The following is a 27185-nucleotide window of genomic DNA, read 5'->3' on the forward strand; positions in this document are numbered from 1 at the left end:
TTCACTTCAAGTTTTATTTTGCCTCTTGCATGGTCTTCAGATAGATTTACAGTTGTTTTCTACAGGAACTGAACTGTGATCTAAACAATCAATGAATGTCATTCCAACCTTAATAAATATTCATAACCAGAAGGTAGCATAGCACTTTACAATCCTAGAGTGATGAAGGTATAGCCTGGACATCAGTTAGTATCTGTGACCAGAAGACCAGCTAAAGTGATTATTAAAAGCCAAGATAAAGTCACAAGCAAACTTGCTAAAAATCCTGATTCCATGGGAGGTTGACCCTGAAATTCTCCAGATAAAAGGCTAGAATTGTCCACTAGTGTACAAAATGTAAAGAGAAAATCAAATGACATTAAGCTGTTTTAAACAATATCCTGCAGAGATCTTCCCTTCACCTCAGCCCTTGAAAACACAAATTTGATTCCAGCTTTCCAACATACCATATTCTTCTATCAGTTAAAGGTTTTTGTCCTGAAAATGATGAGGCCTCCTTCCTTCCCTCCATCTTACCCATTCAGTGCACACTCGTTAAGCCTTGGTTGAAAGTCACTAGGTACCACTAGGTACAATGCTTCAAGACTCTCTCAAAGCCCACACCGATGGAACTCTGTGAGAGAAAATGTTTTAAGTTTCCTTCTCCTTGCCCCACCCCCACCTCCAGCTCAAAGTTAAAACAGCTGATACAAAACTGCAAGGATCAAGGTAACAAAATACTATTATGATCTATGGAGAAGTCAGCCAGCCATGATGAACAAATGAATCCTGCAGAGATGACCGGCTAGCCTCATGTTCAGAACCCTTAAAAACACCAAATCTAAATTAAAATACATGAAGCTTTCAGCATCTGTGATTAAAGGAAAAAGGGTAACAGTAAGTCATTGGTTAAAGTGTACTCATTCTTTTCTTTTAAAAATTAGATACGAACATGCAAGAATTAAAGACTCTGATTTAATAAAATCAGCAGTAACAGGTCTTGAAATTCAAGGACAACTGATCTGAGGGCAAACAGGACCAATCAGTCCCTGAAGCCTACTTGACAGATGTCAAAACTAACATTTCACATGCTGACCTGCATTGAGGTTAATTTCCAGAAGTGACTGCACTTTGCAACAGATTGAGTCCTATGAAGTTAGGCTCTCGTACCCAAAGGGTCCTGGCCTAGTCCTAGGTGGGAGGCACGTTAAAAATAATAAAACTTCTAAAAAAAAAAAAGACCAAAGTAAAGAAAATCCACCTCCACTGATTTACATTATTCAAAGTGCCATCTTGAACCACAACCTTTCATTTTCAAAAGGAAAAAAAATTACAAAAACAGTAAACACAAAGGATAGTCAGGTTACAGCTAGTTTATATACAAAAAATTTACAACTTTGTCATTTTTAGGCTTTTAACACAAACAACTGCACATTTGTCCCTACAAAGCACAACATGCCTGAACCAATGGTCACTACAGGAGACAACTGGCCATGGCTTTACAAAAGGCAGAAAAACTGCCCCAAACTGAAGTCAATTATTCAGCTTAAACTATGCCACAACCATCCCACTTGGAATCTCTACCCTGAAGCCTCTAAAACTCACTACCTCTTTCTCATCTCTGCCATGTCCCCAAAGAATGAGAGACATTTCATTCAATAAGCCACGGAGGATGACAAATGATTTTGATTACTCTTAGGTGAGAAATGCAACCACACTGGATGCAGAAAACAGTGCTGACTACATTTATTGAAGACCCCCTCCCCATAAGCCCATGTAAGAGGTCTTGGCACCTAACCCAAGACCCAAAAAGGAGGCCCACATCTGTTTCATAAAGGATGTGCAGCAGTACTATCTTCTTCCAACCAGTGAGTAGTCTCAAAGTGTGATAGGTGAGTTGTACATAGTCTTCTTTGTTTCTAATCCCAATTGGCTGATTTGTTGCCGCTCCAGAGGGTGAACTGTATGAAGACCCCAACCACCACCCACCAGGTGCAGTTAAGATACTTTTGGACAGTTCACGGCACCAACAAATATCACAGGCTCCGACCAAGTATAACCACATCCTTTGGAAATCCTTCCATTTTTGCAATTTCAAAACAGCCTAACTTGCTGTAAAATTCCAGAATTCTTTTATCATCTGGTCTCACTTCACAGAAAGCCCCCCGGGAGCCTAGAAATAAAACAAATATTCAAAATGTAAATGTCACTTACTTAGTAGAATTATGGATATGAATTATGATTAATCTTTAATATACTTCAAACAGATCATAGAGTGAGCTTGTCTATACCAGCCCCTAAATTTCATACCACAATTTTAGAAATTCATATTCTATTCAATGAATATTAATATTCATCAATACTGAATAATGCAGTGGTAACTATCTTAAATGATGGATATGTTAACCAGTTTGAATATGGCGATTATTTCACAATGTATTTCAAATCATCAAATTGTATACCTTAAATATACACAGTTCTTAATTGTCAAATATACCTCAATTTAAAAAAATTCAACCATGAATAAAACTCTGCCCCAGAAAACAAATCTTTTGCGGAAGAGGTTGTAAGAAACCTCAAGGCAAAGGATACCTTTGTTTAATGTTTTAATATAAAGCACCTTTGAGGGGCCCACAGGGCACAGCCTATTTCAGCCTATGTCACAAGCCAATATAACACATGTATTGTATGTTCTAAGACATACCTCATACCCCTGCGTGATTCAGTTCCAAGCACAACACTGAAAATTATGCTTTTTTCAAAGTTGTTTAAATTATCCCACAAAGGGGACACCACTGACTCAAATGATATAAAGACGCAACAATAAGTGCATTCTCATGATCAACAACCCTCTAATGAGGGCTCAACAAGTTGCCCATTTTTGTATTGCCCAAGGGCTAAAAATAGTTTTTTACATTTGTAAAATATAGTTTAAAAAAAGAATATGAAACAGAAACTGTATGTGACCCTTAAAGCCTAGAATACTTTCTATCTGGCCTTTTACAAAAAAAGTTTTCATACCATTAATGTAAAAGCAAATTATTTCTGAAGATTGAGTTTAGATAACAAACTCAAAAAAATCAGTGACTCTGTATTCCTAAATGAAGTCTCTCCCCAACGTTCATTTGATTTTCAACTATCATTTATGAGTCTCCCGGCAAACTAAATATAACCTCATGTGTTCACTTCTCATTTAATTGAGGTTCAAAATAAACATTCACAGTGTAAAAGAGCAGCATTTTTCAATGATTAATATACATGCAATTCTTGCACCACTAATAATTCAGAAGCCAAACTATAAATGGTGGGGAAGGGAATGTAAATTCACCGTAATTCGCTTCTACTTTTTTATCCTAAAATCTAGTCCTGCCCCCCACCTAGCCTGAACACCAGCAACTCCACAAATATGTACTCACCATTAGCCTTCAGTGAAGACAGGAGGCAAGCCATCATGCTTTTGGCCACACTTGGGTCAGTTACTTTCTTGTGAATATCCATCTTTATCAGAGAAGGAAAGTTGGCAAGGAAAGTTTCTGGCAATACTTCCTGCTCTTCATGGAAACTCAACATTATTTTCTGTAAAAATTATAAAGAATCTCTTGACCACTCATTATATATCTATATCCCAACTACAGAACGCAGCAACAGGAAAAAGAAAGCAGTATTTAGTAACTCTTTCAGTCACTATATAATTATCACGTACAAAATTAATTAGCTTATAAATTCTAGCTGAAGTGTTTTCACTTTTAAAAACAGTTTCTCTAAATGTAATGTTGTATCCTGGATTGGATCCTGGAACAGAAAAAGGACATGAGTGAAGTGTGGAGTTTATAGTAATGTGCCAAACTTCATTTCTTAGACTTAGACAAATGTAGAAAATGGGTGAGGGGTATACAGGAACTCTGTATTGCCTTTGTAACTTCCGTAAATCTAAAATTATTCAAAACAAAATTTTTCTAAGTTTGTACTGCTTACACAAAAATGTGAATGTACTTAAAACTACTGAACCGTACACTTAAAAATGATAAGATGGTAAATTTTATGTTATGTATATTTTACCACAATTAAAAAAAAAGTTCGTAAAGACACTGGTCATTTTTTAAACAGTATGTTCCTATGCTGAAAACTTAACTGTCAGATACGGAACAGCAACACATCAACAGCTCAATCACCAGCATGCTGCACTCAGTGTCAATGTAATCCCAAGTAAGTGAGGCCACTCCAAACCAGCCTCTTATTACACAACCATCTGGCTAGGGGCAGAAGGTAAAAAAGAGTAATAAACTAGAGAGATAATGTGAGTACACTGGTGTGGGGAGAGGGGTAGAGAATTTCAGAAAAGGGGAAGAGGAGCAACATGGAAGAAGAAAGACAATGTCACAAATAAGAGTCCAAATACATATAGTCACGCATCACTTAACGACAGGGATACATTCTGAGAAACGCGTTGTTAGGTGATTTCGTCGTTGTGCAAACATCATACAATATACTTACACAAACCTAGACAGCATAGCCTACTACACACCTAGGCTATACGGTACCACTCTTATGAGATCATCATCATTGTATACGTTTTCTGTCATTGACCAAAACATCATTATGAGGTGCATGACTGTATCTCAAAGTATTTATTGAGCATAAAAATTACCCTCAAGAAGGAATTATTTTTAAAAATGCGTATGACGACGTATAAACCAAAATAATCATAAACTAACCAATGTGGAGCACGACACTTTTTTAGAGGAAAAATTCACTGAAGTCAGGACAGGACAGACATATAACAAGCAGTTCTCCTATCAGAAAGCAGACCCTCAGAGAGGCTCACCTCTATTATTTTTTAATTACAATGAGAAACGCATTACTGAGAAAGGAAGTTAGCCTCCTGACAACCAAGTAAATGAGAGATTTTAATTACCTAAAATTGCCTTGAGTACCCACAGAAAAGACCACAACACTCTTAAGTTCGGTGCTTCACAATAGGGAGGGGAAAAAAAAAGTTAATTGTCTCAATTGTGTTTTTACTTAAGGAGTATTAAAACAAGGCTTCCAAATCAAAAATTGTCCTAACACTGAGGGAACACTGGAAAATGTCATGCTAAGAATAAGCCCTAACTCATGCCCATCCAGGGACACCAAAAAAACCAGAACCCAAAAAACAAACAAACAAAAAAGAATAAGCCCTAAGAATTCTTTTCTGTAAGAAATTTAGAAAGCACTGAGGGGGGCCTGCCCTGTGGCTTAGCGGTTAAGCGCGCATGCACCGACGCACCGCTTGTCCAGCCATGCTGAGGCAGCGTCCTACATACAGCAACTAGAAGGATGTGCAACTATGACATACAACTATCTACTGGGGCTTTGGGGAGAAAAAGGGAAAAAAAAAAAGGAGGAGGATTGGCAATAGATGTTAGCTCAGGGCCAGTTTTCCTCAGCAAAAAGAGGAGGATTGGCATGGATGTGAGCTCAGGGCTGATCTTCCTCACAAAAAAAAAAGAAAAAAAAGAAGAAAGAAAGAAAGCAGTGAGATTTCATAATGTATCTGCTTACTTTTTTATTTTAATAAGTACTTTATTTAAAAAAATTCCATAGTATAATTCTAAACATATATATTACCTCAGCCTCAGAGAGTTCTTTGTCACCATTTGGCTTGGTATACTTCTCCTGCATGAAGGGAATCCAGGAAATTTTACATTTTTTAATGAAGGGGGTCACATCTACAGTGCCCAGGGCATATCCACATATGCCATCTTCATCTTCTAGCACAAAGCAGTAATCCAGGCTGAGGGAAAGCAGCCCTCCTACTAACCTGCTCAGAAGAAAAGAGGCCAGAATGAGTTTATAAGTGACTAACACAAAACTTCAGACTTCAGTGATGTAAGGACCAATGCACTTGAATGACAACCTATGAAAACTACATAGGTGTAATAAAAAACTAAAAATACACACACACATATTAATATTCAAGATTTTATTAAAACCAAAGTGGAGGGCTGGCCCTACGGCCTAGTGGTTAAGTTCAGTGCACTGCACTTTGGCGGCCCAGGTTCAGATCCCAGGCACGGAGCTACATCACTCATCAGCCATGCTGTGGTGGCGAACCACATACAAAATAGAGGAAGACTGGCACAGACCTTAGCTCAGGACTAGTCTTCCTCATGCAAAAAAAAGAGGAAGACTCGCAACAAATGTTAGCTCAAGGCAAATCTTCCTCAACAATAAAGATAAAGTGGGATTTCTAAAAAACTGTATTTCCAGTCATCACCTCCCCTCAACCTGATAAACCTGGCTATGAAATGTCTACTCCCAAATCCAACAAATCCAAATGCTTCATCACATACTTGTCTCCAATAAGGTCAGGCTGACTTTGAAAAGGTAAACCCACTCCATCGTCATACATTTCTCTGCAAATCTTGTACACGGAAGCCTGAAAATATAATCTAGTTAAACAGGACATCAAGAAAAATGGCAACAGAATTTAACAATAACATGACTCATAAGTCAGACTGGACTTCTAAGAGAGGGAGTAACAAAATGCCTGGCCTATCATAAATATCACCTCTGCTTTGTTAAATAAAGATTTATTCAGGGCCGGCCCCTGGCTTAGCGGTTAAGTGCGCGCGCTCCGCTACTGGCGGCCCGGGTTCGGATCCCGGGTGCGCACCAACGCACTGCTTCTCTGGCCATGCTGAGGCCGCGTCCCACATACAGCAACTAGAAGGATGTGTAGTTGTATGACATACAACTATCTACTGGGGCTTGGCTGGGGGGGGGGGGGGATTAAAAAAAAATGTCTTCCCCCTTAAAAAAAAAAAAAAAGATTTATTCATCGAGTCATATTTGTAAAACCAGGAGAAAACAGCATGGTTATAGTAAACACTGAGAATTGCTTTGCAGGGGATAGTTTTAGGCAGTGAGTAGCGGATTCAAAATCCAGCAAACTATGAGGTTGAGTCTCTATTTTCTATACATTCAAAATGTTTTAAACGTTATTGTCTTTAAACAGGGTTGCTTTTTTCTGTACCTGTCAACAGCCTATAGGCACTTCACAACTAAAAATTACAAAATATTAACATATTGGAGAAAATCAGTCAAGGACAATATATCATTTAGACACAATGACTAGTAATTCCAACTCTGAATACATTTCATCTGATTTTTTAAAGGGAGGAATTAAAGGACTTAGCACGAGATGAGTCTAAACCCCTTAGGTTTTTCTTTAAATATCCCCCGCTCTTGTGTTCAATGTTTTAGTTAATTTCCTCCATCTAAAGTTTTTATTTTAAGACATGGAACTGATTCTTTTAACTAAAGAGGTCAAAGGAAAGTGGTAAGTGTGCACCGTAACCATACACCAAGTTGGTAGGTAGACAGACAATTACCTCATCTTTAGGAAAATATGGTCTGATAGTATAAACTTTGGAGGTAGGAGTCAGTGGGGGTGGTTGAAAAAAGAGATCATTTGCCCCATCAATTGGCAGCAAACGCTGTGGGAAGAAAAAAAAAGGAAATGGATTAGTGTTGGGAAGATATCTATTTCTTTAAATGGTGTGCACTGCAGATTACCAACTTAACATTAACTGGCTACTGCAGGCAAACCTAAAGAAGAGGGGTGTACTATGCTTTACTAATATAAACACCTCTTTGCTGGGGGAGGGGAGTGCCTCTGAATAGAAATTACCCAAACTGACTTACATAGATTTAGTGGCATATTAATGGGGATTTAAATTTATAGTAAAAAAAAAAAAAAAAAAAAAAAAAATCTATTTCAATTATGACAAATCTACTTTTTTTAAACCAGTCTTATATAGACCATCTCTCTACTAAAAGATGGCAGAACAGAATGTCAGGAGGAGAGGTTTGGTCTGAAGAGGGTTATCTGTCCAGGAGAAGCTTTATCCCCAAAGCAATGCGCTTCAGTTTGCTGTGCGCAGCAGAGCACCTGTTGGGGGGAGAAAAGTAGAGCACCTGAAAAGTCCATGAACAAATTATAACACCAAAAAATGCTTCATATTTTGTTCAAATTTTCACTAATGGACTGTTTTTTCAAGTAGAAGTTTTATTTATAAAATAATTAGGAAAATACCCAAAAGCCCCTTCACCATTCACTTGCATAATTATTCATTCTTTTTGCTCATGGAGTTTCCACTGGCAGACAAGCATGCGCGCATTGTGCATTGCGGGCGCAGATTAAAATGCTGTGCGACCTGCAAAGAAACAATGTGAAGTGTATACCTAGAGCCGCTGCGCTTCGCAGGCGCGGGGGGAATTGGCAGCATCTCCTTCAGAAATTACTGTGAAAGAGGAGGAAAATTTGATTTAAAATCCAGCTATGTTAACTAAATTGAATTTGGGACTAGAAAGCCTTCGGCAGACCAATCCTTCCAGCCATCTGATGCGCAACATAAGGTTTCTCATAAAACAAAGAAAATGTCAATTCAGTTGTGAATTCATATTGATACCTGGAACTCTCCTGCTAGACCACCTCTAAAGGCCCAGGGTTCTTGGTCTCCAATTAAGAACTGTGCTGAAGAATGACTACGACACCCTGTTGAGATCAGATCCAAGCGGAGAACGTTACGAGAAAGGGGATTTCCTGGGGTCTCAAACGTCCAACAAACTAACAAACACTTTGTGGAAATAGCTCTCTAACAATAATAATCCAGGGTTTCAGGACAAGGCTGTGATAATAATCTTTTAAAATTCATAATGGAATTTCAATACTAATGTTCTTTCCTCTGATTAATGAATAATCACTGTTAAGAATTCTATCCTTTCTTTAATTATTGGAAGGAAAGTAAATCTCAAGTGTTCTGAGTCAGGTTTATATATTCCCTAGATAAAAATCAAGTCAGCTGCTTGTTCTGTAGTGAAATTACAGTAACTATAAAGTGAAATGAATGAGATAGAAAATGAGACATTTTATTATCACAGCCCATGAAGGGACTAAACCTGTCTGAAGTCACATTTTACATTTTGAGGAAGGGTAAAGGAAAGGGAAGGGGGGGGAGGGTTAATCTTGTCAGAAAACTAAGATCAGCAGAAGAAATAGAAATTGTTCAATAAGCTGACAACAAAAACACAATGAGAACTTTGTTTTTTTTTCTGACAAGGACAATCTAAATTCAGACTTGGCTATTAATAATACCAGTCTGACAGATTCTGAGAAATAAGGAGAGCCAATTGATGCTCTTGATTTGTCCAGAGCTAAGACATACTTTTCTTACAAGTATGACAGTATTTTGCTCCTCTGATTGACCATTATAATCTCAGCAGTACACTGAACACATGCATGGAGTGGCACGCTTTGAGGTCTAAAAGCCAGCATTAGTGTTACCACTAACCAACTTCATAAGCAATAAACGCAGTTAACAATAAGAGATAAAGGCAAATATTTGGAGGCCAAATCAAAATCATCTGCCTAGTCTTCTGACAAGATAAAGCAGCGCAATATAGTTCTTTTCCATTTGAAGACAGCATTCTACCTCCTGTTCAAGTTAACAGTCTCATCAGTACAAGATATATATAGTGTGCTAGTCAGACAGTCCCAAAGCAAACCAATTTTTTTTGTTGATAATTCAGGCCCATTAAGAGATTATATCCAGGTTTGTCATTTTTTAGGGGTAGGGGTACTTTGAAAAAAATATATAATGTAATATTCATAAAATAAACAGGAAATAGGGTCAAAATTTAGGCTACGAAGAGAACCTGCCCCATTCCACAGCTCAGTGTAAATTTACACTGCAGGAAAAAACCATACCTCTCAAATTTTAAGATCAGCCAATTTCCCCTACCCCCTACTTTGAGACTACAACGTAACTAGCACTTTCAACTACACAATAAAAAGCTGCATGTACGAAGAGCTGTGTAAATGAAAACATGGTTAATGCCTCAGTCGCTGCGCAAACGTGACTTCAGTTCATGCCTATTGCCCTTAAATCTACCTGAGCTACCTCACAGATAGAACCTTTCAATTTAAACTAATTAATCATGACGCGCTGTGAACATCTGCCGCTGTCCATCCAATAGTAGTAGACACTTGTGCTGAAGATTCTCCCATCTGTACACAATGGGGAAGAAGATAATAGAAGTCATTAGTAATCAAAAGTACTGCATAGCCACATTCTTTAAAGGACTGAATGCCAGCTGGACTGGAGAGCAGAGGAAAAAAAACAAGGGTTCTCATCAATAACTCCCTGAAATTACTATAGAACCATGAAAAGACTCTCCTTGTCGTGAGCTTTTTGTAAAGCTATGTGGATGCCAAGATGATTATTTAATACTTCTAAAATGCTCTGACCTTGAGATTGTATAACAGGTGTCTATACAATTTGGGAAAGCTGCCCCCCATAATTGCACAGTACAGAGAGGAAAAAGGAACAATACTGTATATAATCAAGAATTTAATTTTTAATAATTCTTGAATTAAAAGCTGAATATCAAATGTTTTAAGTGATACTTGATCAAGCTCAATAATCCAGACTTCAGCTTGGAAACTTAAGATTTAAATCCCTATAAGGATGAATTATAACCCCCTGGCCAGAAGCCTGGAAGGCAAATGCTGTCATCCAACAACAAATATAGATTTTATTCCCGAGCCTAAGGGCAGACCTCCATCAAACAAGAGTTATCTTGGAGCCTTTTAACAAGAGGTCAAAATTCTCTCTTCTACCTGTTGTTACTACATATACAAGAACCCAAAGTTCTACATTTTCAAATTAACAATCAGAAATTGTTTAACTGCTCATTAGTTGTATCACAGGAAAATGATTATTTTTTAGTATTTGAGTCTAAAAATATATAGGCAGAAAGTGAGAAATCTCATTGCTACAACTCCTCAGTTAATCTAAGCTCACAGTGTTTCTCACATCTATTTCACAACCAAGACCACATAACCCATCATAGTATTTGTGACTACTATGAAAACTATGACGTGTCAGTTAGCCTTGCTGCCTGCTGTGTGCTGTCAGTCAGTCCATTACATATTCCTTATAGCTGGATTGAAAACCTGAAAACAAAATGAGGTCCCTGAAGAAACTTGGCCATGCTGGTGCTTTTTACCAAGTTTGAGAATTTCCAAAAAATCGTTGTTTTGAAAGGAGACACACAGAAGTCCATCTAATGAAGCAGAGAGTTTTTAGGGGACTGCAATTTCCATCCCCTGCTAAAACCAATTACTTGGTAGAGGAATAAAGAAAAAGCCATGTGAAGTAATACCAAGTAGCACCAGAATAGCCTACCACTAAAGCTCGCATGCGCACAGGGCTGGGAGGATGGCTTCCTCTTGCCAGGCCCCTTAAGTCATTTCAGCAATTGTTCTGTTAAACATAGTATTAATGTTATCAAAACACAGCAAGCAGCAGAGAGCTTACTGAGTCACAATTCATAGTGTCTCATCTCCAAATCAGATAAAAGTGGTATACAGGGTTCCATCCAGGAAGCATTCAGTCAGAGCAAGTTAAAGTCAGTACTTTCTAATACATTTTCAAGATATTTATGCTGAATTAGCCCAAGGGAGAAAAATCAATATGCTCGATGTATTTACTGAGACTTGCAACTCAACTCTGCAACAATGGCTATACCTTTGAAAGAAATCTAGGCAAAGAATTTAAACAGAGTTGGAAATTCATCAATTCCCTAAATGTTTTTCTCCCTGTGGGATAATCTTTTTTTTTTTTTTTTGAAGGACAATATATCTGAGAAGAGATTATTCCTGGTACACCTACCTAACCACTGTACAAAAGACTTCACCATAGACATTATACTCTTGATATCCCAAACATAGGAGTACATGTCATAAAGGATTGTCCTGTTGGCACAATTGGAGAGCCGAGTGAACATTCCCATCACTAGTCCGCACATCTCTTCAAACTTGGCTGCTCGTGACCGCCATTCTTCAATCTGTTGAAGATTAATAAAAAGACTCAAAAAACTGCAAGCTTAACAAAATAATCTACAACAGTTATAAACTAAGTTGTTTATAAGGTACCTACAATTTATCCTAAACATTAACGAATCCCTGGGCTGAAACTCCGTAGACAAGCAATAAAAGTTTGTCTCTCCCTCAAACTGACAAACATTCCAAGTAATCAACCTGGACTTTCTTTCACTCCTATCTATAAGGCCAAAGCGTGGAACTGTATGTACCAGATTCAGGAGAGTCACATCCACTTTACAGAACATATTCTAACATATGGTCTATTGTCTGTCTGCCAGTTACCAGTGTACTCATTTAAGACCTCCTCTGTATCATCAGCATTGGGATCCATCCAGGCTAGAGAAGCAGGTAAATTAGGCATACTCACTTTCTCAGAGTCTTTTCCTTTGCAATTGACACTGACAACACTACTATTTGCTCGAAGCCACTGGAACTCCCGTAACATTTGTGCGCCTTTGGGTCCATGCTCATAAGGAAGGTAGAATAGGTCAGCAAGTAACTGCAAATCCTCCAGAGTCACTGGTTCTGCAGTATACAAAGGCTTTTCATTTGGACCTGGCACAAACTGCTCCTTGTTTGTCTGTTCATCAGTCTGCATAGGGGCAACATCACTAATACAATCTTCCTGCATAGACATCTCTGGGGATTTTGATTCAGCTATGCTCTCTTTATCAGTGTCCATTGGTTTCAATTCTTCTGCCATTTTAGCTTCGACAATTTCAGTTAGTATTTGATTGTCATTCTTGTGGTCTGTTTCTTCTTGTTTTTCCACTACCATGTCCATGGGTTCCTCATCTGGCTGTTTCTTTTCTTCTTCCTTGGTCAGAGCTGTAGGCTCACCACTCAAGGCTGCTCCCTGGCTCATAATGGGCTCCTGGTAAACTGTTGTAACCACAGTTGTAGCATTTAAAGAGGGTGCTGCAACTAAGGGTGTCCCATCAACTACGCTTGCTTTAGCTCCACTGTGTGCAACTTGCCTACCTACAAATTGCCACAAAGATAATCAGAATTAGAACAAATTAGAGAAATATTTTCTTCTTCTTATATCTGAAAGTAGAACCTCAATTTGAGATTCCAAATAATTTGAGCCCTGAGAAAAGTACAATTTCTCTAAACTACTGGGGAGGTGGGGAGACAAGAGGGAAGAAACAACTGATCAACGTCTGTAAACATGCCCAACGTCTATTATTATCATCTCTTTTGAAGGTTTGCATTTAAAAACACTTATGTCAAATAAGGTATTTTTTTTTTTGGTGGCATAATGGTTAAGTTTGCACACGCCATTTCAGTGGCCCGGGGCTTGCAGGTTCAGATCCCGGGCACGGACCTACACACCACTTATCAAACCGCGCTGCGGCAGCATCCCATATACAAAATAGAGGAATACTGGCACAGATGTTAGTTCAGGGCCAATCTTCCTCACCAAAAAAAAAAAAAAAAAGTATTTTTAGAACAAATTAGCATTCCATCAAGAAAAAACTATTTAAGACCAAAAGTAAGATTTTATTTTTATTTTATTTATTTATTTTCCCCCAAAGCCCCAGTAGACAGTTGTATGTCATAGCTGCACATCCTTCTAGTTGCTGTTATGTGGGACGCGGCCTCAGCATGGCCGGAGAAGCAGTGCGTCGGTGCCCGCCCGAGATCCGAACCCAGGCCGCCAGCAGCGGAGCATGCACACTTAACTGCTAAGCCACGGGGCCAGCCCCAAAAGTAAGATTCTAAAAACCCTATTCTTGGGGCTGGCCCCATGGCTTAATGATTAAGTGCTCGCACTCCGCTACTGGCGGCCCGGGGTTCAGAGCCTGGGCACGCACCGACGCACCGCTTGTCCAGCCATGCTGAGGCGGCGTCCCACATACAGCAACTAGAAGAATGTGTAACTATGACATACAACTATCTACCGGGGCTTTGGGGAGAACAGGGGAAAAAAAAGGAGGAGGATTGGCAATAGATGTTAGCTCAGGGCTGGTCTTCCTCAGCAAAAAGAGGAGGATTAGCATGGATGTTAGCTCAGAGCTGATCCTCCCCCGCCCCGGCCCCCCACCCCAAAAAAAACCCTATTCTCTGGATTCCTAAATTTCATTTTGCTTGGTGGGCCTATGGTAAGGCACATCACAAATGTTCTTTATGACTCAAGCATGTGATGCAATCCCCTTACAAAGAATGGCCAAACTCACTGCTGTACTGATGAGGCACGCCAAACTCCTGCAACCATTCTGTTAAAGCTAACTTTAGAGCCGTCTGTGGACTATAGAGTACATCAGTTTCAATATCTTCATCACTGCCTTCATTTTCTAACTTTATCTGGATAGATACAGTACTGTCTTCACTGTCAGCTGCAAAAGAGAAATAGCACAAAAAACAGTTTTGATTACAAAAGCCTCCTGACAAGTCACAGGGACAAATGCAAAACACTAGTTGTTACAGTACAACCAGAGAAGCAAAGTACCGGAACAAGAACAAACTTTAAACATAAAAACGCAACAAGACCAAGACCCTTCATTGCACCATTTCACCTAGAACGGTCATCTAAATGTGCTGCTAAATGTAAAATTCCCAATTGAAATAAAAAACACTAATTTTAGAATCACTGGAAAAGTCATTCATAAATGTCCACTGAGTACCAATTACTGGGAATGCAAGGTTAAATGCACGATGCTTTCCATAATGAACACATTCCCTACCCTTCAGGGGCTTATAACTTAATGAGCATAATTATGAAAAAATAATGGGCAAATTAATAAACGCATTGAGGGGGGAAGAGAAAATCAATATAGAGCCCACATATGAGCATAGATAACCACCATATAATGAAGCTCTGAACCAGGATACTGGTAGAGAAAATGAAGTCTGAACTCTCTGGCTTGGTATTCAAAACCCTCTATTCTTAGCTTTCCTTCTTACTTACCTGCACACGGCCCAGTTTGGCTATTGTCTATTACTCCTTAATGTGTTTCATGCTCTGCCTTAAAAGAGGTAGGAGCTAAGCACTATGTATACAGAGGGGATTGAGATTATAGCCTGAATTTTGTGTTTTTTATTGGGGAGAGGTGGGTGACAATGACTGAGCCTTAAAGGGAGGCAATAATTCAATAAACAGAATCTGAAGTAGGGATACAGAAGTGAAACAGAACACAATTATACAACTACATACCAGCAAGTGTCATAATGTGACATTTTAATATTCCCAAATGGGCCAAAATTCAGGTAACTTCAAATTGTCAGTGTCCACTGTTTTCACCTCCAGCCTACCAACTCTTTAATGCCCAGCAAACTTTATTCATACTTTGATCCAGTTAAGTATCCCCTCCTCTATCATTTCTCACTACCACTTTTGCTTAGCAGAAGTAACCACTCCTCCTCTGTTTTCCCACAGCACTTTGGAGATAACTATCTCAGCACTTATACTATAGTATAGTTGTCTATATCCTTTATCTAACACCAGACTATGTTCTTCAAAAGTAGGGTCTGCATTATTCTTTGCATCTTTAGTGCCCAGGAAGATGCATTTGCCACACAGTAGGTGTTTAAATGTTAATGAATGAACAACTAGCTAGCATTCTCTTACTTAGAACTAAATTAGTAATCTTTTGTAAATAAAAAATTAGTAAGCCAATGTCTAAAATGAGAATATGTTCCACAAATGTAAGCTGAATCTAAATGATATATGAAGTAACTGAGATAAGAATATTTAGTCATCTAAAATATCTCCCACTTAATAAAATCACCTGAAAACATAAATGAAATCAGAATAATTCTAGGGATAACGGGAACACTAAAAGACTACCTTGTCTACTACTTAGACTTCAAAGGCTAAATCACATTTTAAAAACAAAGAACCGAGGCCAAGAGGTTATTAAGTAACGTGTCCAAAGCCACTCAGCCCTTCTTCTATCATACACATATCTCATTCATAGGACTAAACAACACATCTTAAAAAAAACCTCTTCAATTGTGATGACAAAAGAATATGTACTTGCCAATGGCTCTAGTTAACCCCAGTTCCCCTGCAAGGGGAAGGATTAAGTAGTCTACTTACTCATCACTACATCTTTTCTCACTCCATTCATGTTTGATTTGTACCAGGTAGCAAGGGTGTGGATAGCAACATAGTTGGCTTCAAATTCACAATTTGGATTAGTCAGGACTCCTTTTAACCGTGGGATGAGTTCTGTGGATCTTCCTTTGTATGGGCCCAAAAACAGTCTCTTCTGATCATAATCATTAGCATGAATATTATCCCAGATTACTGGAGCTCTCTTAATAATCTTAGAAACCTCTTCAATGGACTCTACTGGAATTTCTTTAGAAACAACTTTGGGACCTAGAAATAATGATCACCATTTGTTAAAAGACCCTCACACGTGGTTCTTCAAAACATACTGCATACAATTTTTTATTGTATTTTCCTTGTTATATGTATACTTCCCAAAAATTTTTTTGTTTTTTCTTATGAGGAAGATTAGCCCTGAGCTAACATTTGTTGCCAATCCTCCTCTTTTTGCTGAGGAAGATTTGCCCTGGGCTAACATCCGCACCCATCTTCCTCCACTTTACATGTGGGACACCTGCCACAGTGTGGCTTGATAAGCGGTGCGTAGATCCGCGCCCGGGATCCAAACCTATGAACCCCGGGCCACTGAAACAGAGCGTGCGACCTTAACCACTAAGCCACCAGGCCGGCCCCACAATTTTATTTTTAAATAACACAGCAACATGTCTTTTCACTCAGTTTTATGTCACCCTCCCACAATATTTCCTCAGATCAGATTTCTAGAAACAGACTCAGTAAGCAAAAGGTATGAATATTTAAGGTTTGGACAAGCTTCCTCAAACTGATATGTTAATAAGAAACAAATTTTCATGTAAACAATTTCTTTTTCCATTATAATACAGTATATCCTCAATTAGACAAATGCCAATTAACCTAAACTCTGGGAAGGTTTATGCCCTTAATTCTTAGAATAAAAGCTAATACAGCTTGTTGATTATTAGCTGTTAATCTAGCACACAGCTTTCATTCTATAAAATAGAACGGTCTCCTAGGGCTGGGATCAATACTCTTTAGACCAGTTTCCTATAGCTTTATTATTTAGCAGTAACTAATATTCAGATTCACTGCAAAATCCTCAAAGATGTTTTTTATACTAAGTGAAGAATGTATACTTTGTAAAAGAAAGAGAATTTTAACAACAAAATTTTCTGGTTAATGCTCAGTTTTTAAAAAGTATCCAATTAACCAGAACAACCAATTTCTCTAGGTCCTAGTTAAAGTTTTACTGCATAAATCTTAAAGACTTACCTGTCCAAAGCACCTCAATTCCAGGTAGAAGCTTTTCACCCACAGTCCTTAAATAAGGAGACTGAGACACATTTGGATAACAGAAAGTGCCACAATATTCTGAATGTAGGGGGAAAAATTAAGTAAAATAATCAGAAGTGAAATGGTCATGAGTTTTTGAATGGGGATAAAAATGTCTACCAATTCTAAATTCTTTTTGTCCAAATGATAAAAAACCTTCCATGTCATGCCCCAAAGGAAGTAAACTCAAGTGGATAGTTCATTTAAGAATCAATTCATTAAAAAAAAGGAGAATCAATTCATAAAATTTGATAATTCTTCCTCCAATAGTAGTACATATCAATCCTTATGATCCTGCAGTCACTAGAAATGCAAGTTTACTAAAGAAATAATCATAATTTTTAGCGTTTCCTACATAATTCTGAACTGCCTACATTTACCAGTTACAATCAGAGGCAAAACAGAATGAACTGATAATATCCTAACAGAAAGAATGCAACATTATGCCCCTGGCTATTAGTACTCAACTGCAACTAAGTTATAATTTGCAGCGAATTAAGTAATTTCCAGTATAATCTTATTAAACATTATTTGAGTAATCATGTAGTAGCAGACAACTGAGATAAGGTTCATGACTCACAATACGCTTAAAGACAAATACACAAAGTTAAATAAATTCAGTAAAATTTCGTAGAACTAGCTTATTTATGTTTTCCTGAACAAGAAGTTAAGTCTGGGGAAAATTTCTTATAAGCTGAATTTTGAGAGGCAAGCAAAAGAGACTAAAACATTTTCAAGGAAGAAACCAGGAAAGGAAAAGGAAAAAGAAGGGGGCGGGGGGGGGGGAGGTGGTGAGGATTAAGCTGTCTATGCTGACTACCGGAATTAAGAGACCAGATGGGAGTGGGAGTAGGAAAAGAATACAGATATGCATGGGCAGAAAAAACGAACAAGTACGAGGAAATGAGAAGTGACTAAGTCAAAAGCAATGTAAATTTGCTTTTTTCTAGTTTTCATTTTGATAATACTATCCCTCTTTTAATCCTGAAAATATAATGTTCACATACTTCCAGTACTAAAAAATACATAAAATCTTTCGCCTATTCACTTGTCATTTATTAGTCCCTAAGATTTCTCCAATTTAAGATCTTGAGAAATGTCTTCTAGAAAAAGAATTCCTATCTTTATATACCAAAGGGAGAGGGGACAACATAATAAAGTCCATACATGGTCCTTTCAAAGTTATATATTTCAAGAAGAAAAGGTAAATATAAAGCCATTATATACAATACCTGTGGGACAGAAGAGGAAAGTTTCTGGCTCTCCTAGATACTGATAAATTTCATTTGTGATGGAGACCTGGGCATGAGCAAAAGAACTGAATACCTCTTTGTCTGCTGCACACATATTATGGTCAATATCATCAAAAAGCAAGGCAAATGACCTGCACCCAAACTGAGAAACCTAGAAAAAGAAAAAAAACAAGAGAAACATCTTGAAAACAAGTTTTATCAGTTTATTTTAAGAGTAAAAAATTCAGGATTCCAAATATTAAAGTATATACTTACTAGCTATACTTAAAAGCCAAATATTTTCCTTCGTAGAACATTCAAAGCTAAACCTATTGTTTTTACATTTTATATCTAGACAGTTTGGGACCCATTTTTCATTTGGGTTTGAATGCAAAATGCCAACATGTTCCAGCAAACCTTCCTCAATGTGGCCTAATCTTCTATCTCCTTGGCTGCTGATTATAGAAGACAAAACAGAAAAATACAAAAACAGGGCCAGCCCCAGTGGCCTAGCAGTTACATTCAGCACGTTTCACTTCAGCAGCCTGGGGTTTGGTTCCCAGGCATGGACCTATACCGCTGTCAGCTGCCATGCTGTGCTGGCAGCCCACATACTAAAAAACAGAGGAAGACCAGGATGTCAGCTCAGGGCAAATCTTCCTCAGCAAAAAAAATAAAAAATAAAATACAAAAACATGAACGATAAGTAAATTCAAGACATGTAAAACCCAGGCCTGTTCTAGGCCCAAAAGACCCATTGATCCTAATTAATCTATTTGCACATAAACCTAACTAGGGAATGAATCAGAGAGAACAACGTAGTAGAATTTAACCAAATTGAAAAATAACCTCTTAAAAGCTTATTCATGGAAATTTAACTACCTTAACTTTTTTACCAGCCATTCTCATGCCACCAATAATATAAACCTTTGCCTAAAGAAATATATGTATATAAAAATTAGCAAACTTGTTTTTTACCAAAAAAGATGTGCAGTGTTTGTGTTAAGTAGAATTCAGACTCCAATCAGGTGCACCAACAGCTTACATGTTTACCTAGTCTGTTTTTCTTCTCATCTGGGGAAACTATTTCCAGACTGAATTATACCTATTGTCCATGTAACTGACGAAATTGATGTCTAACAGGTAAAACCCTCTGTTTGTATAACCTCAGTCACAAATTCAGTCAAGCACCCAAAAGTATACAGAGTTTCTCAAAATGTGATTCTGAACCACTTATCTCAGAATCCGATTCTGAGATAAGTCCCCAACCCAAGTCAGTATAAGAATCTCTGGGAATGAAGCCTATTAGCATTCTTTTAAGCATCAAGTCCAGACATTCTTTTAAGGTAGTTCTTATGCAAACCGGTTTGAGAAGCACTAGTACCTCCACTAAAGCTCTTTCACTCACTTTAGAAAATATCCCTCTATCAAAACCATTAAAGTAAAAAATTTGTATATAAACAAAGAAGTATGAATTTGGTTTCCTTTTAACATCATAAAAGCCACACAGAAAACCTTTAGTTTCAAGGACTGATTCAGGAAAAAATAATAAAAACGTAAGGAAGTTACCTGGTCCAGTTTGCGTTTCAATGTAGATACTTCCTTGGGGTTAGAAAAGGTAATATCCAATCCAGGTGAGATAGCATAGATGAACTCTATCTCATATTCCCGTGCAGCAGAGATGAGAGTCATAAGTTGCTCTAAAGAACAGAGTCCACGTTTTTAGAAAGCAGCACAGAAAACTAAAAGAACCTTCACCACTCAACTGAAGATCAGACGTCATTTTCTCCAATTTACAATGAGTCAAGAAAGGAAAAGTCACTTAAATTTTACAAAATTGTCATGTACAATGTGACAATAGGCCATACAAAATGGCTCAAACCTGATGTGATTTAATGTCACCCTAAAATCAATACAGCATTCTCTTCCCTTCAGTCCCATTTCTCAAAAATATTGAATTAATCCTCAATTCTCTTACTGAACATAAACCATTTTTACTTCCTATATATAGGGAGGTATGTTTTTTGTTTTTGCTGTCTCCAAACAACTGAAATTCCTAAATAAAAAAATCTATGCATAAGTACTTTATGATCTGGAAGAAAAGAAAAACACCTTCTTAAGAAGCAGAGTTAAGGCCTGCCCCATGGTGTAGCGGTTAAGTGCGTGCACTCCACTGCTGGCGGCCCGGGTTCAGATCCCAGGTGTGCACCGACGCACCACTTGTCAGGCCATGCCGTGGCGGTGTCCCACATAAAGTGGAGGAAGATGGGCATGGATGTTAGCTCAGGGCCAGTCTTCCTCAGCAAAAAGAGGAGGATTGGCATGGATGTTAGCTCAGGGCTGATCTTCCTCACCAAATGAAAAAAAAAAAAAAACCAAGGTTAAGTGATGGTCTTAACAATCCCGACCCCTCATCTTTGTAACTAGAGGAAAAATATTCACTACAGATTTTAAGTGTTTAAAATGTCACAGATAATTTTCCTAAGTACTATTGCTACCACAGGATATATCTTTAAATAACTTTCGGTGGTATCTCAAGATAGTCATTTGACTATTTGATTATTGAGCACATTAAAGTTCATTACCAGAATCACCAGAAAATAATTAAGTTGAAGACATACTTAAATTATATAGAGTAGTAAACAACAACACTAAATGGAGATGGGCTAAGTTTTAATTGCTTCTTCATAGTATAAGAAAATTTTGTGTTCGGTGCCTTGGCTGGGCTCTCTAACCAAGCATCTTGTTAGCTACATGTGTATACTATTTAATTCCAAGTACCAAAATGTTTCCCCATTTCCTGAAGTCCCCAAAGAAAAGCACCACTTGTCTAATTTACAAAGAGGTTCTGTGATGTACTACCTTATTTACGAATTTTATGTAACTGACCCAACATAAGAACATACGTAGCAAGGATAGTTTCTGATGGCTTTTCACTTCAGTACAGGCCTGGACTAGTGAAGTCTTTTTTATTTTCAACAAAGACAGGACGACAAACAGTAATCAAGTGGTCAAGACCAAGCCATACTTGACCCTGAAGCAAAAGGATCAGTAGTACCAATCCTGTCCTGATTTAAAATTTTGGTGTTTTGTTCATGAATTTTTTGCATTAATTTTGGTTTAAAAAACTGCATAAAATATTATTTATCTTGATTATTGATTTTTTTGGAGTCCCTTAAAATTTGCATCCAGGAGCCAGCCCGGTGGCTAGTGGTTAAGTTCACACACTCCACTTTGGTGGCCCAGGGTTCCTGGGTTCGGATCCCAGGCATGGACCCACACACTGCTCGTCAGCCATGCTGTGGCAGTGGCCCATATACAAAATGGAGGAAGACTGGCACAGATGTTAGCTCAGGGATAATCTTTCTCACACATACAAAAAAGTTGCATCCAAGGCAGGTGCCTCACTTGTCTTTCCCTAAGCCTAGCCAGGCTTCAGCACTTCTTTGTCCAGTGGCCTACTATTCAGACCACTGCAGAAGTTAAAAAGTACAATTTATGACCACAGAACAGGTATAGTCAGACTAGCATACCCGTGAATCACACCATAACTGTGCATTGTTTGCACTTTCAATCTGCACTAATTCAGTTATCAGATATAAGAAAAAGAAACTATCTACAAAATGAAAACGAAATACTTAATAAAATTCTTATACAACTACATTCAAAATATAGCTGTTTTCTTCACATATTCTGAATTCATGGATGAAAAAGAAAAAGATTACCAGCTTCCTCCACTGAATACATCTCTCGCCAAAACATTCTATGTTTGTAGTCATCTTTGGGGGCATACAAGTATGTGTTTAATTCCCATTTCTGGAGCCTTAAGGGGAAAGAAAATTACATATGTATAAGCAGGCAACATGTACAGGCTGTAAATCTCAATTTCTTCTTTTTCTTGGAGCATCTCCATCTCTTAAAAAGCTAAATACATTCTGGGGCAGTAGCTTTTAATCTTTTTGTAATCCACTGGAATTGTAAAAAATCAGGGAGGTTGGCCCCACGGTTTAGTGGTTAAGTCCAGTGCGCTCCACTTTGGTGGCCCGGGTTCACAGGTTTGGATCCTTGGTGCAGACCTAGACCACTGGTCAAGCTATGTTGTTGTGGTAGCAACCCACATGAAAAAGAGAGGAAGACTGGCACAGAGGTTAGCTCAGGGCTAATCCTTCTCAAGCAAAAAGAGGAAGATTGGCAACAGATGTTAGCTCAGAGCAAACCTTCCTCACCAAAGGGGGAAAAAAATAAATATTACAAGCAATGTCAACATGTTAAACAGTCTTAAGTGAAAACACAACAGCTCTGGGTGAGGCAGGTGAAGCCCAAAACCTATTCAGCTTCTCCAGGAGAGTTTGAAAACCACTGGCCTAGGTGAAGAGGAGGTATCCAAAGGCCAAGGTAAAATAACTTCTGCAACTGAGAACTCATCAAACTGCAGCTGGCCTATTTAGTGTTAGTATTTCTTCAAAAAAAAGGAAATGTTAATAGTTTAAGATTCTCCTTCATATAATAAAAATTTACCTTCTAAAGAGTTCTTTTCTCTGTTCCATAACCCAAGGTCTTCCATAAAATCCTAGATTCAAAGTAAGAATGAAATTATTTTCAAGTTTCAAAACGTGGTAAACTGTTTATTGAGAAAAGGTTACAAAACATACAATCCGTTTTGTAAAGAAAATATGCACAAAACACCAAAATCTGAAAGATACTCAGCAAAACATTAAGGTGTCTTTCGGTACTGTTATTATAAGGTGATTTTTATTCCCTTTTTGCTTAGGTAAATTTTCAGATTTTCCTACCATGAACACTTATTACTTATGCAATAAAGTTATTTAAAAACAGCTAAACAGGGGGCGAGCCCAGTGGCTCAGTGGTTAAGTTCGCCCGCTCCACTTTGGTGGCCCGGGGTTTGCAGGTTCGGATCCCAGGTGCAGACCTACCCACCACTTACCAAGCCATGCTGTGGCAGGCATCCCACATATAAAGTAGAGGAAGATGGGTAAGGATGTTAGCCCACGGCCAATCTTCCTCAGCAAAAAGAGGAGGACTGGCAACAGATGTTAGCTCAGGGCTAATCTTCCTTACAAAAAAATAAATAAATAAAAATAAAAACAGCTAAACATCATCTCTTTTCACTGCCAAAAAAGACCAAATATATTTAAATCTAACTTTTTAAAAGATTATCTCAATCTTATAATGAGAGACGCGCAAAGTAATCCAAAACTGCTAATAACAATTACTACCTAGGAGGGGAGTTAAACTGCTTTTAGGAGGGAGGGGGGTAACAAGTAAGACAGGAAAAAAATCAGGAACAGAACAGAAAAGAATCTAATTGACCTACTTTTATGATCACTTTTTTTTAAGTTCCTGATATAATACAAAGAACCAAAAAAATGCCTTAAACACATTCATAACAAATTCAACAGTGGAACTGGCCAAACAGGAAACACTCAAGCAATCTCAATTCCAGAGTGAAGATATGACAACTGAAAATTCAAAATGTGACTTGCTCCAGAGTGTCCTAGATGGGGGCAAAGCACTAGTAATGCACATTCAGGAAACAAACCTGCAGACTGATGATTTAAGTAGTGGTATAAGTATCAAACTGGTATTTGGAGCTCCCTGACGTGCTAATCACACTTTACAGCTTGCCTAACCTTTATTTTCCACCTGTCTCAGTCTAATCACCTGCAAGAGATAAGGACAACCTCTCAGGACTACCATGAAGATGGTTAAAATTGCATTTTGAATACAAAATGCTCTTTACGCACACACAGAGTCTACCTAAGGGACGAACCTAAAACCGAAATTTCTGAAACGTATCAAGCTCCAAGCTCTATACATTACGGTTAATCCGAACCACAAAGACATTGACAGACCAAAGAAAAATTCATTACATACCAGTGTATGAAGCTGTAGCACTTTCAATCTTGACCATTCAATGTTACCCTCTCATAGATGATTTAAAATATTAAATCATATTAATAGCTTTATAGCTTTCTTACAACACTTGGCATTATCATTTTTCTCTTAAAGGAGTAAGCATTAAACCTCCCTTTAGAGCTGCTTCAATATAATAAAAGAAACATTTTTTAAGGGTCTAACTTCAACATTTTAATCTTCAGAAACCCTAACTTTGCTCTTTGAGAGTCAGGTCCATGGTTTTGGTTAATTGGCACCAGAAAGAAACAGCAGTGCTGTGACACGTAAGTTAAAACCAACAAAGGTTTGTGAGGAAAAGAAAACAAACAAAAAGGCATCCTGGCAACATCTACTGTATTTCCTTACCCTCGTTCATTTTAGGAATGGTGCCAACTTAGAAGTAAAAAAAAAAAAAAAAAAAAAAAAAAAATCTGCTGCTCAATCACCAAAAAAAAAATAATATAAGGGAATGGGAGGGAGGAGGGACAACAGATAAGAGACAACTTAGTTCTCTAAGAGCAGTTCCCTTTTAATACTATTCTGAAAAATAAACCAACTTATTTAAACCACAACCAGCTTTTCTCCATAATTATGAAAGGCATAATGGACAGGCAAGTTTCCTTAGACTCACTCTAGTCTAGCTCTAAAACTTCTATATCCCCAACACTCCTTCCCAACCTCCACCCCAGGATCTCTGATGACAAAATAGAGATTCTTTTTCTAGAATCTCCCTGCACTGATAAATACATCAACAGATAAATTACACAAAGCAATCACGTTTTCATAAACCCTGACTCCAAATACATAAGTAGTTTTCCATTCTGTCTTCCCCCCAATTCTGTAAGACAGTTAAGTTTGCTGAACTGTTTCAATCCTTACTGTAGCTGTAAATTAATCTCTTCTCACCTACAATTAAACTTTATCTAAGATACCATAACTACCACCCATCTCTCAAATGAATACTCTATACGCGCTGACAACACTGGAAAAGATGAAGCTCTCATCCAAGAGCGCAACCCTTCTTTCCTTTTCCATACCTTTTTGGTTTTTTATAAAAACTAATTTTTATGCAGTATTACTCCTATGCACATCATTACATATAAAAGGATAATTATGAAGTAGACAGCTAGAAAACCCTGGGTCGGCCAAAATATTCAGAAAATTCAAATATATGCTGTACCCGAGGAAAGAGTAATACTATAACTGATTCACGTTTCCATAGAATCCACAGACGAATATTTGTCCATTATATTCATAAACTGTGATATCTTCTGGTCATTTTCACCAACTACGAAAGAAGTCCATCATTCCTTTTAAATGGAAATGGGAAGGGAGAAGGTGAGAAGGGCATTTTTAAATCTCTTCTGCAGTCACTAAATTAAAATTCCGTATCGCAGATACTATTAAAGCCACAGCTTCACTCCTCAGAGGCAAAGCACAGTAGTTGGCAGAAGACAATTTTCTAGGCTGCCAATGAATCTTCAAAGGGTGGGGGGTGGGCCCTAGCCAGCAAAGAAACTCTAAGCAAAGAGCCCATTTGGAAAACTATAGACCAACTGTGCTTCTTTTTCACTCCAGGACTACAACGAGCACATCTGTGTGCGTTGATTTTTTTCCCAAAGGGTGGAGACAGCAGCACTATACACATTTTTCCATTTGAACACAGACCACCCTAGGGAATACGATCCCAAGGTACAAAGATGTATAACGCAGAGCCTAACACTGGCTCCTTACCACCGCCTCCGCAGGAGCATGTCTGGCTCAAAGCCCAAGGCGGGTGGGGTCAGGCTTGTTAATAGCCAGAAAGGAATTCGACACCGTTTAAGAACGTGAGGGGAGACTTGCCCACCGTCCCGCCTCTCTCCTCATTTTAGCAAGGTCAAATTTCAGACCCAAGGGAGTTCGCCACCCTTTTAGAACCCCCTAAAGCACCGCCGCCACCTCCCTCCCTTTCCCCCGCCACGAGCAAAGAATGTTAATACTGGGGCGAGAGGGAGGACGCTCTTCCTTAGCCCGCGCCAAAGCGCTCACCTTCCACCACGCCACATAGGAACCTCCGAGCCCCTCCTGCTGCCCCGGCCACCGCTGCTCCCCCGGCCCCGGTTGGGTTGTCTTCTCCGGGGGCCGGAGCTGCCGGAGGCTCCAAAGATGCCCCCGCGGAGGCGGCCGGGTTGGAGTTGAGCTCGCTCTCCCGCTCCTCCAGCGCCGCCTGGCTCTCCTTCTGCACCATCCTCCTGCTCCCGGCTGCCGCCACCTCTGTGGGTCCTTCTCCGCCTCCGTCCGTTGGGCTGCCGGCCCGGAGCCCTGGAGAGGACCTCGGCTCCAAGCGCGCACCCCTCCTGCTCCTTCCCCTCCCTCTCTGCCCTTCCCCCACCCTCTCCACAGGGACCCGAATGCCCGGATGAGAAGGGCGGCGGCACCGGCGAGAGCCCTTTGTCAGCCGCTGCCACAACCTAAGCGGGGGAGCCGGAAGCCTAAGCGGAAAGCGAGGCCTCTCGTTCCCTGGAGGCAGATGGCCAGGGCCCCTTTTCCTGTTCTCCGTTAGCCTCCCTGGCCCTTCCAATAATCAGTTTTTCCGCAGCTTCCTCCCAAAGCCCCTACGTCTCCTCTGCTGCTGCCTCTACCACCCGCTTCCTGTTTATCCGCACTGCGCCTGCGCCGGAGACCGGCTCAGACCGGTCCCCTCAGCCCTGCTCCCCCTCCTTCTTCTGGGCCAGCCTATTGAGCTTCATTCGGTAGGGGGAATTAGATCCGAGGAGAC

At 39.0% G+C, this 27185-nt stretch overlaps 1 protein-coding gene across 2 annotated transcripts; it reads right to left on the reverse strand.

Annotated features, from left to right (window-relative positions):
* OGA (O-GlcNAcase) lies at positions 1 to 26742 on the reverse strand. Of its 2 annotated transcripts, XM_058543815.1 has the most exons (16): positions 26456 to 26742; positions 23027 to 23078; positions 22234 to 22331; positions 20078 to 20208; positions 18509 to 18680; positions 17217 to 17315; positions 15954 to 16238; positions 14092 to 14250; positions 12279 to 12892; positions 11700 to 11874; positions 8436 to 8521; positions 7356 to 7460; positions 6315 to 6400; positions 5590 to 5782; positions 3396 to 3555; positions 1 to 2152 (listed from the first exon to the last, which is right to left on the reverse strand). In XM_058543815.1, the coding sequence occupies exons 1-16, from the start codon at positions 26652 to 26654 to the stop codon at positions 2016 to 2018; spliced, it is 2751 nt and encodes a 916-aa protein (XP_058399798.1). In that variant the 5' UTR covers positions 26655 to 26742; the 3' UTR covers positions 1 to 2015. The 2 variants fall into 2 exon arrangements, with proteins under 2 accessions (XP_058399798.1, XP_058399799.1); XM_058543816.1 differs by lacking the exon at positions 15954 to 16238.
* Positions 26743 to 27185: the final 443 nt, after the last annotated feature.

Source organism: Diceros bicornis, chromosome 6 (genome assembly GCF_020826845.1).
Source record: "Diceros bicornis minor isolate mBicDic1 chromosome 6, mDicBic1.mat.cur, whole genome shotgun sequence".
Classification (NCBI taxonomy): Eukaryota; Metazoa; Chordata; class Mammalia; order Perissodactyla; family Rhinocerotidae; genus Diceros; species Diceros bicornis.